Here is a 12,010-nt window from a genome sequence, read left to right on the forward strand (position 1 = left end):
AAAAGCAAAACCGTTTGTGGATTTCATGAAGAATGACGAGAAAATGGAAATTGTTGCTTTTCTAACAGACATTACTTCCCATCTTAATGACCTTAATATGAAGCTCCAAGGCAAAAACAGCACAGTGTGTGACCTCATGTTAGCTGTCCGTGCTTTCCAGAGGAAGCTGGAGGTGTTCAAAATGTGACTTACAGCAGGACCTGCTTCACTTCCCAAGACTTTTGGATCAGACTGCAGGAAAACATCACCATCACAATTATGCTGAATTCCTGGACAAGCTGATTAAAAATTTCCAAACTCGCTTTGAAGATTTCCCTTTGGGAAAACAAGTCTTGCTGTGCATCGAAAATCCATTTCTTGTCAAAAATATTGCAGAATTCTCAAATGAAGCCACAAAAGTCTTCCAATGGGCCAGTGCTGCTTCTCTGCAAACAGAGTTAATTGAGCTACAAGAAAACCTAGCACTGCAGGAATCTCACTGTGACCTTGTCACCTTCTGGACAAAGATGGTTACTGCGGCAGGTGTTCCTCTCCTGCAGAAGATGGCCCTTCAAATTCTTACAATGTTTCCCTCAACGTACTGCTGTGAATCTGCCTTTTCCACTATGAACATGGTGAAAAACACATACCGCAACACCCTCACCAATGAACATTTACATCAGTGCCTCCGCCTTGCCCTCACACCTTTTATGCCCAAGTTCAAACAACTGGTGGCACAAAGAAGGTGTCACCTTTCACACTAAAAGGCCTACCATGTCATTTTTTTGTGTATAGTTGTAAAGTTTGGGGATTGCCTTTTTTTGGAATTCTCTATTTGGAATTTGACCGTCACTTTTCCGGACCTCAGACTGAATGGAAATTTAGTAAGTGGACCTTTCAAATTTATATTTGAGTAGCCCTGCTCTAGACAATCCTGTCTCGGGGGTCTACAGACAATTCCTTTGACTTCATGCTTGGTTTGTGCTCTGACATGAACTGTCAACTGTGGGACCTTATATAGACAGGTGTGTGCCTTTCCAAATCATGTCCAATCAACTGAATTTGCCACAGGTGGACTCCAATTAAGCTGCAGAAACATCTCAAGGATGATCAGGGGACACAGGATGCACCTGAGCTCAATTTTGAGCTTCATGGCAAAGGCTGTGAATACTTATGTACATGTGCTTTGTCAGTTTTTTTATTTTTAATAAATTTGCAAAAACCTCAAGTAAACTTTTTTCACGTTGTCATTATGGGGTGTTGTGTGTAGAATTCTGAGGAAAAAAATTAATTTAATCCATTTTGGAATAAGGCTGTAACATAACAAAATGTGGAAAAAGTGATGTGCTGTGAATACTTTCTGGATGCACTGTATGTTAAAAAAAGAAAACATTTCATGGGGTTTACTTACGTTTTCACATTACTATGTAAATTAAAATGTGTTTGTTTTTATATACCATTGTATCTGTAACATGAGTATACTTCAGATAGCAGGGTCCACAGCAACAATGTATGGATTTCTCAGATGCAAGTCCTAATGAATTTACATCTTGTATTGTCCTTAGCTGGTTCCAGGAGCTGACCCTCAGCAGTCAGTCCCAGGTACACCACAGTCGGAAGAGGATCGTTCCAAATCGGCACCTACATCACCTTGTGATCAAGGTGAGGACAGAAGTCTGTTAAGTTTATGTATTGTGTTTCACTGGTGAAAATGGATTGTTTCCAGCAAAGAATGATTTTACTTTCTCCTCCCAGAAGTACAGATAAATTAATGGGGTGGCATCTAAGCCACTTAGTTGGCACTGCCTTTAACTATATTGTGCTACATATTTGCTTCTTTCTGTCTTGTTATCAGAAATAAAGGAGCTTGAAAATAACATCAGGAAAGCTCTGTCCTTTGACAACCGAGGTGAAGAGCATAAGATGGCTGCCTCTGCATCCACAGAAGGTAGTCGGGAAAATGGCGAAGTGAAAGCACCACAGACCAAGCGAATGAACCTTGAGGACTTTGTCTTCATTAAAGTATTAGGAAAGGGCAGCTTTGGCAAGGTATATGCTTCCTAATTTTCTCTCCACTCATTTCACCTTGTCTTAAGTTTCTTTCCCTTTTTCCAGACACCCACCATACACATCTCTTTCTGCTGCTCTATCTGAGAGAGCCACTGCAGAGATATTTTAGTATCTGATGTATCTACTTTTACCAGTTGTTAAAAACGGCTAGTTGATTTTCAGTTGCTCTCTAACCATTCTGTCTCTCCATGCCTAATTTCATTTCTGGCATAAGCTGTTCCTCATGTGGGCCTAGTATTTCTTGCTTTCCTTTTGCTGCCTGTAATATTCTTCAAATGTTGTACAGATTCTTTTTACTTTTTTACCCACTGTTCATTATGGCAGCTGTTTTCACCCACTTTCCCTCTGATAATGTTCCATCTCTTTACTTCCTTTACCTACCATACGGTTCCTAATTTTTCACACTCTCTTTCATCATCTCTGTATCTTTTCACTTTGCAATTCCTTGCTGTTTTTGCCACTTCAACATACCCCTTTTATAATTGATGTCTCCATTCTCTGCTATCAGATACAAAGCTTTAACACCTAGTAAAAGCTTACTGCCATAGCCCCTCAGTGAATTTCTATATCCACAGGTCATGCTGGCTGAACTAAAAGGTACCGATGAGGTGTATGCTGTTAAGGTCCTCAAAAAGGACGTAATTCTGCAGGATGATGATGTGGACTGCACTATGACAGAAAAGCGTATTTTGGCCCTAGCACGAAAGCACCCTTATCTCACCCAGCTGTTCTGCTGCTTCCAGACAAAGGTGAGGCCCTCTCTTCTCCCCACGTGATTTTTCTGACTCCTTAGCTGACCAAAGCTGTTTTTCACTATTAATTTTTGGCATTTAGCATTTTGCCATCCCATGACACAGACTAGAATAAAAATGATCATTTTTAAAACCTCTTGTCAGTACCAGTGAATCAATGTAACATGATAACAATCGGAAGACCTTTCAGTCCATCAACCAAATTAACCTGATAAACTGCGTGATCTCCTATCATTTGTCAAACTTGTAGTGTTTGCACGTTCACTGTCAGGTCTTGGGTGAGATGTCCGATTTGCTGGTGGCATTGTTAAAATTTGCTGAAATATAAGAGAGAGCTGAATTACTGGCACCTTGAAATGGTTTTACCTGATCACAAAGAAACCATCAACTTCTTTTTGGTTAAAGAACCTAAGCTTAGAAAAGTGAGCACTGTATTGTTTATTTTTTTTTTAAAAATGACTAAAATTGCTTCTGTAAGTAACCAGGGGCCTCATGTATAAACGTCACGTACACACAAAAATGTCGCATACGCTCGTTTCCACGCTCACGTTGAGATGTATAAAAACTAAACTTGGCATAAAGCTATGCACATTTTCACGGCAGCCTAAGATCTTGCATATGCATGTGTCTGCTCAGTTTTGTAAACGGGCAGCACCCAGTGTCAAAGAAATGCTACTGCTTCTGTGTGGTTTCCCTGTCTTTGTTATATTCACATCCATGATGCGGGCTTTAGCAAATACACCAAAGTTAATTGCATATATCATTTACAAATTTAAAGCACCTGATTGTAAACAATCTGTAACAGTATAATTGTGCACAGAATGGCCAAACTATTCCAACTACCACGTCTGCTTTAGCATTGTTAGAAGACATAGCAAATAGAAGAATTATAAGAGAGCAGTGCGTATTTAGAGATCCTACTCATTTTTTTGTCCCATGATGATGACTGGCTTCTAAGTTGATTTCAGTCTCAAAGAGCTGTCCTCTTGGAGCTGTACCATAAACTGGCCCAAGTTTTACAAAGGCAGACTTTAAGGAATTGCGCTTTGCCTGCTCCTTTGCAAGTTTTTCCACCCTCGGGTTTTTGCCACAGGAACTTTTCAATGTGAACTGGCTGAATGATCGGGTACTTCACAGTCATTACCATGCCCAACTGTATGGGATGGTATTGTCTGCTTTTCGTCCAGATATACAGTATAAGATTTCCTTACACTGTGGTTTATTTGGGGAACATCAAAGCACAATTTGCAGCAGGTTTTCCAAATTTAATTGGAGCAATCAACTGTACGCACATTGCTATAAAGGCACCTTCAGAGAATGAGTTTGCTTGTGTTTCCACTCTATTAACGTGAAAATTATGTGTAATATGAAAATGTATGTCATTGGTGTTGTGATGAAATATGAAAGTGTTGTTCTCCAATAATTGCAACAGTTCGCTTCTCAAACTGTGTGAGCTTCGGAATTATGCTACCTCCTCCAACGGTATTGACACTCAAACGGTGGGCTGGGACTCGACTTTAAACATTGACTTTGATATCTGACCACTGCTTTTTTATTTTGGGCACTCTGCGACTTTCTGAACTTGAACTTTTGAGGGCCTCCGCCATGCTTTGCCACTCTATTAGTTTCCTTTTGTTGCTTATGCCACTGCTAAAGCCACCAAATAGCATGTTTTCCTTGCATACACTTCACTGAGTAGGACCTCCATTTCCCATTCACTGAAATTCTTTTTTTACAAGTGCTTCTGCCATTGTCTTTTAACAAAACACTGAATGGAAGGGGCAATTTATTTAAAATTCACATTGGGATATATAAAGGGAAAGCACATAGAACTTTGCTTGACGCAGTTTTATGCATACACAAATTTCTAGTTTTTTCCTTATGCCATGTTTTAATGTGAATTCTACAGAAGGCATTATATATGAGGCCCCAGGAACATTTTGTATATCATACAACCACTGAAAAAATAACATCATTTTTTGTACTTTGTATTGCTATGTTCCCCCCCCTCATTTGGATTTGTTTTTCGTCACATTGTTGGGTATCTAAATTAGCTTTAACTTTAATTTTATTTGTAAATACAGTTTGGCCCCTTGCAATTCATGGGTTTACTATACGCGGATCTGCCTATTTGCAGGTTTGTCCTCAGTAATTTAATGGAAATAATTTAGCAAGTTTTGCGATCTATTGCGGAAAACCGCAGACAACACTGTAACCCCACTACTTACAGTAAATGGACTGCAAATCCCAGCAACCCTGAGAATACTGCATCATTTAGCAGACTTGGTGGATTGCTGCAAGGGCAGCTGGGTGAAAGATGAAAGTACTAATTTTAAGTGAGCCATAACAAGCTGGCAGGATCACAGTCAGTGATGTCTTTTTGTTTCAATGCTTTACTACACAATTGGATTACAATTACACTCATTGGATTACAGTTTTCTCTGGATTTAAGTTCTTGCCCTGTGGCCATGTGTTTTTGTTATTTCGTCTGCTTTGTAAAATGTCTTCATTTGGGATTGCTCCCAGCTTCTACTAATCTTCACATACATTGGTATCACAGTAGGAGAAATCTTTACATAACTTTTCAGGAGGCTCTTCACAGGGGATTTAATTTCATAACTACACCGTCATCATCTGCATCTGTGAAACTGGACTGTGCCCTATGCATTTATCATTTTGTGCTTTGTCTTCTTTTGGATTTATTTTCTATCTGTAATATTAATCACTGTTGTTTACTACAGTGGATATAGTCTACACACCCCTGCCAATATTGTAGATTTTTGTGTAATACAATAATTAAACGAAGATAAATCCTGTCAGAACTTATTCCACCTTTATTGCAAAATTGCAATCTATACAAAGAAGGTGTAAGCAAATCAGAAATTTTTTTAGTGAAAAAAGAGAAAAAAAATACCCACAAAAACCTGGTTGCATTAGTGTGTAAACCCTCTAAACTAGTACTTAGTTGAAGAACCTTTTGATTTTATTATAGCACTCAGTCTTTTTGAGTAAGAGTCTTATTAGTTTAGCACATCTGGACTTGATGATTTTTGCCCACTCCTCCTTGCAAAAAATTTCGGGATCAGTCATGTGGGCACTTATTGTGCACAGCTCTCTTCAGGTCATCCCACAGATTTTCAATCAGATTAAGGTCTGGGTTCAGGCTGGGCCATTCCAGAACACTGGTCCTCCTTTGATAAAGCCATTGTTTTCTCAATTTAGACTTAACATTGTCATTCTGGAAGGTGACGTTCCTCTTCATCTTCAGCTTCCTCGAAGATGCTTAAAGGTTTTATGCCAAAATAGACTGATACTTGGAGCTGTTCATCATTCCATCCACCTTGACTAAAGCCCTAGTTCCAGCTGAAGAAAAGCAGCCCCAAATCATGCTGCTGCCTCCTCCATGCTTGACTGTGGGTATTATGTTCTTTTGAGGATCAAACATACCTTTTGGAATTATGGCCAAATTGTCCAACCTTGGTCTCATCAGAGCATAATACATTTTTCGACCTGGTTGTGGGAGACTGAATATTCATTTTTGCAAAGTTTTGCCTGTCTGGGAAAATTTTCCTTTGTGAGAAAAGGCCTTTGTCTTGCTACCCAACCCCACAACACAGACATATGAAGAAAATGACTGATTGTTGTCACATGTAGAGAACAACCAGTACTTGCCAGGAAGTCCTGCAGCTCCTTTAATGTTGCTGTAGGCCTTTTGGTGGCATCCCTGACCAGTTTTTTCCTTGTCTTCTCATTAATCTTGAAGTGATGTCCTGATCTTGGTAGAGCCACTGTTGAGCCATATTTTCTGCAGTTGTTGATGACTGTCTTCACCATGCTCAATAGGATGTTTAATGTTTTGGATACATTTTTGTACCCCAGTCCTGATCGATACCTTTCACTGATAAGATCCCTTTCATGTTTTAAAAGCTCTTTGCGGAAAATGGCCGTTTGGAGTACCGTATGTTGCAGCAAAGGGGATATCAGAACAATCCTACTGGAACAGCCAAACCTTATCTGAGCTCTGTGAGTGCCACCTGAATTGATGTCAGGTGTATACTAACCACTGTTTGAGATGAGACTTGTTGTGATTGGTTGATTCTGAAAGCTGCCATATCCTTGGTTATTACAGAATGTGCAAATTAGGACTTTGTAGGATTTTTTCCCCTTTTTTCACTAAAGTTTCTGATTCTGGTTTTCACCTTCTTTGTAAAGATTGCAGCTTTGCAATAAAGGTGGAATAAGTTCTGACAGGATTTATCTGGATTTCACTTTTTTTATTGCACAAAATCTGTGATTTTTGGAAGGGGTGTGTAAACTTTTCATATCCACTGTACATAAATATACACACACATTTATTGTAATAATTTAAAAATAATGTACAAAAATGACAGCTCACTAAAGGACTGCTGAACTACACCCTTTGTCTGGGGACACTACTCATCTTTGTCTTGGCAGCTAGTCTTACACTTGTGATTTAATTGCATTTAGATCATTCTGTCTGGTGTTTCTTGCAACGTTTTGTATCTTATTGAGTGCAATAAACTTAGAATATACAGTACTCAAGGTCTCAAAACTTATTTGTGGATTTTCATTTTTGCAGGGTCCTGTGCCCCTAACCCCAGCAAATCATAAGGGATTATTGTATCATTATTTTAGAAGCTCACTCATTGTTTCTGGTAAACATCTTGTCTAGTAAGCAGAGCTTTAATTGGTAATTCTATTTTGCTTTGCTTTTGCCATGTTATCAAGAAGGCTGATCAGCAGTGGCCCTGTAGGTAAACTAATTAGTCTAGATGCTATATCTGTGAAAGTCACGAATTCCTCCGTGTTGAATGGTATATAGTACATGTTAAGGCCTTAGATAAATTTGTATCTTTGGTCTTCCTAGTAGAAGAGTTCCAGGAACCAGAGTAATGACTGAAAACAGTGACCCAGTCTTCTCTGGCAATTTCCCATGACAATTAAATGCAAAGTTTTGCAGAATAAGTGCAGCACGGTGGTGGCACAATGCCCAATACTGATATAGCTGTAGAGGCCTGGAGTTGAATCTTGGCCCAAACACTGTCACAGTGAAAGGTGGGTGGGCACATACTGAGGGCACCAAGGGAAGGGGGTGAGGGGAGGTATCACAGAGTTTTCTCGCCTAGCTATCATGCCCTTAACCCCTTCTTAAAAGTATGCTGTTAAGATCACATAATTTCAGTAGCGATAATATCAGATTTCTTTTTTTTGTTTCAAACCTTTTGGGGGATGATTAAAAATAGTTTTCAATGTTTTTGTATTTCCATTTTTCTCTTATAATAATTTTATTTATAAATGCCTGAAAGACTGTTGAAAATGTGCACTTTTTCTGTTGTCCTAGTTATAACTTAATACTTTGCTTATATTGGTTAGTGCTATTTGTTGTGTAAATAAATCAAATTACAAAACAAATGTTTATATTTAATATAATTGTGAGGTCTGCCTTGGAAGAAAACTAAATTTTGAATCTCTCATTTCACCTTAGTGCTTAATGTCTTGTCAGCTAAATAATGGAAGGGCTAAAGGGGACCATTGTTTTGCTGTACTTAGGGGAATCATTTGGTCCTGCATTGTGGACTGCACATCCTCGCTGACTCTGCATTGGTTTTCCACGCAGGTGCTCTTCGTTCCTTCCACATGCCAAAGACATGCAAATTAGGTTAACATGTCTCCAGGTGAGGAAGTTTGGATTTGTGCAGGAAGGACACCTTTGAAGGTTTGGTTCCTGCCATGTGCACAGTGCCGTTTAAAATAATTTGCTGCTCTGTGTGACTTTGAACTGGATAAGTGGGTTTAAAAGAAGAAAACAGAAAAGGGGGTTTCCTGGGCATACAATTTAAAAAGTGCTAATACAGAAAGTAACCACCAGAGGGTGGTGCAACATCAAACTTTCCAACGAGATAGTTAAGAAATCCTGGTTCATTGTATTTTAAAGACACATTTAAGTAAAATTGCTGTATAAAAGTCTACCATCTTTCACACTGTTTGGCCTGTCACTTTAGTGTTTGTTGTTTTTTTGTTTTGCATTAGGTTCTCTTTTTCACAGAATACAATTCAATGTGCTATCATATTACATTCTTGTTTTGTTCTTTGTGTATGTGAAGGAGATTCATTTAATTCATGCAACTTTACTGCTACCCAAAGCTACAAAGCAAACTTAAATTGAATACGTCTGGTCTTTTCTGCTGGTTCATAGTTCCTGATGACATGGTTCTGCTTAGCTGTACCTCTGCTTTGCCCAACCCTTGTCCTGTCACTGTCAAGTTATATATGTTAACTGGCCACTGATTTGCCTATGGATGAACTCTGGGCTTAATTTATTACTGGAGTACTTTGAATTCAGGCTGTGATCCCTTATTATATTAGTTGATTCTATAGAGAGGTTAAACTGGGAACGCAAGTCCTCCTTCATGCCCTTCTAAACAAGCAGGATCAAATACAGCCACGTCAGTACCATAGCTCTTATTTTTAGCTTATCATAAAATGTGACTAGCACTCTTTCTTTAGTATGAAAAATTTGCCCTGAGTTCTCCTATTTCTCTTTTACTTTACAGAGAGTGTTATGCTCAGCATTTGTAAGGGGTTTCTCTTTTCTCCCTAGTAGACCTTGTGGAATAATAAGAGTACAACATGTTCAGTATTCTTGAGCTTGCTAAATACTTACAGGCATCCACTTATCAGAAGGTCACTCTGACATGTGAGTGATATATATATATATATATATATATATGGTTGAAAATAGTTTTATTGTCAAATAATGCAAAGAGTACGCGTATATATCTATACTAATAAAAGGCAAAGCCCTCACTGACTGACTGACTCACTCACTCACTCACTCACCACTAATTCTCCAACTTCCCGAGTAGGTGGAAGGCTGAAATTTGGCAGGCTCATTCCTTACAGCTTACTTACAAAAGTTAGGCAGGTTTCATTTCGAAATTCAAAGCGTAACGGTCATAACTGGAACCTCTTTTTTGTCCATATACTGTAATGGATGGGGGCGGAGTCACATATCGCGTCATCACGCCTCCTATGTAATCACGTGAAACGCCTTGAGGCCGATCTGGAAGAAGGTAGCGCAGCGCCTTGATTTAAACGATTCCATGTTTTGGTGGGTTTAATACTGTGTAAGCATACATATTAACACATGTGCAATTAAATGTGTGCATTTACGGGGTGATTTCTCAGGCTTAAAAGCTCACCTTTTATTAAAAAAGTAAATGCAAACTGTTTTCATTCTGAAGGGCACAAACCACATTGGATTTTGTAATGATAGTTGATTAGTAAGGTCTATTAAGGGATACTTACAGAATGATTAGTAATGCCTGTGAATGCCGATGCAAGTAGGAGAATGGGCATGAACTAAAGAACGAGTAGTAAGTAACATGTACAGTAAATGTTTCTAAAGTCTGTCTGTTAAAAAGTCATTATATCTTTCAATCCTGTATATTGATTAACCCTTTAACCGCCAACTCCCTAAATATTCCCCACGCCAGGCGAAATCTGAACAATTTTCGTTTTTTTACTTTTTTACATTTTTTACATTTATTCAAGCAGTATTGACCACTAAATGTTGTGCAAGTTCTAGAAATGGGCAAACACATAATAAAACACAAAATGTACCTTTTCTCAGGCTTCTGGATTTATTGTCTACTACAAAACGGAACAGTCAAAAGTAATTCAAAAGTCAAAAGTAGTTCAGTCAATCATAGTTTCATTCCCAGTATTTGAGTTTGCTGTGCCACAGGCCAAAGCAGGGAACTGCACAAAGTCCTGGATTGCTGGGACACTTTGAGCAGAAGGTCTTGACGTCTCTACGCTGACCCTTCTTTGAACAGACACGACAGCGTTTTTCTGAAAGTCCAAAGTCCTTACATTCATCTGGCAACACTTCTGAAATACTACTCATAGGATCCTCTTTGCCAGTGTATACACGAAATCTATAAATGTAACCTGAATTCTCAGCTAAGCAAAACATCTTGATACCAAACCGTGCCCTTTTCAATGGTAGATACTGTCGAAACTGTAAGCGGCCCTTCCACAACAATAAACTTTCATCAACTGCAACGGACGGTCCTGGCATGTAGGGCAACTGAAATGCTTCAAATAAATGATCAATCAAAGGACGTAGCTTGAACAAGCGGTCGCGGTTTGGATCTTTCTTATCTGGCTCATTTCTGTTGTCATTCAAATGAAAGAATTTCAGCAGCAAAGAGAATCGGTTACGTGTCATGACAGCTACAAAAATAGGTGTTGCATACATAGGATCTGTAGACCAGTACATCTCAATATCTGGTTTTCTGATTATTCCCATCAACATCAAAATCCCAATGAATTTTTTCATTTCGTTTTCATCAGTGTCAAACCAAGCACGAACACGGGAATGTGGAGGTAAATTGGGATTTTTCTCAATAAACTGTGCTGCATACAGATTTGTCTGATGAACAAAATGTCTGATCAAATCAGGTGACACAAACCGCTCATAAAACTGCTCAGCAGTGTAATTGTTTACATCAACAATAAAGCCACACGTTGCCTCAAACGGATGCAGAAAAGGTAGTTCACGTCGGGCAGCAGTCCAGTTGAGATGCTGGGGATACACCCACTCATCGCCGTCATCCGATGCGTCTTCATTCACAGTATCATGCAGCTCACGTTGCTGCTCATCATTGTCGCTAAAATCTTCTTCAGAAATGCTACAATCATGATCAGAACTGTCCAGAATCACCTGCAAAGCCTCACTTGAAGTCAGTTTACGTTTCGCCATATTCACAGCTGTTACATGCGAATCACATCACACATGACCGGCCAAAACAACCACAGACTTGTCGAAATACAACGTAGTAATAATACCCACGCCAAACCGTCGGTTATACTACTTGCCAGGCATTCATATAAGCACAGGCAAATGTGCTGGATAATTCCGGCAGTATGGCGTTAGCAATAAAACAACGGTGCCAGATATATCCGGCAGAGGGCGGTTAAGGGGTTAAACTACGAACCTAACAAGATCACTACATGGTGTCAGAAGTGGCGGATTGGAAGAGGAATGTGAAGAAGAGGTTCAGCTTTTGAACGAGTCTCGTGTCTGTGAGTAACCCGAAAACGTGGTCAGAAAGCGCTAAGACGTTCTAGCAAAAGAGAAAAAAAAATATGGAAGGATTATAGCCCCCACCAAATCTCCAGTT

At 39.2% G+C, this 12,010-nt stretch overlaps 1 protein-coding gene across 1 annotated transcript in view; it reads left to right on the forward strand.

Moving 5' to 3' along the window:
- Positions 1-12,010, forward strand: part of prkcea (protein kinase C, epsilon a) — a 309,249-nt gene that overhangs the window by 212,219 nt on the left and 85,020 nt on the right. Inside the window, exons 8-10 of the mRNA XM_028820989.2 lie at positions 1,545-1,641; positions 1,835-2,028; positions 2,625-2,798. Coding sequence (XP_028676822.1) covers positions 1,545-1,641; positions 1,835-2,028; positions 2,625-2,798 — 465 coding nt within the window. The remainder of the gene's footprint in view (positions 1-1,544; positions 1,642-1,834; positions 2,029-2,624; positions 2,799-12,010) is intronic.

This window comes from Erpetoichthys calabaricus, chromosome 15, assembly GCF_900747795.2.
Source record: "Erpetoichthys calabaricus chromosome 15, fErpCal1.3, whole genome shotgun sequence".
Lineage (NCBI taxonomy): Eukaryota > Metazoa > Chordata > Cladistia > Polypteriformes > Polypteridae > Erpetoichthys > Erpetoichthys calabaricus.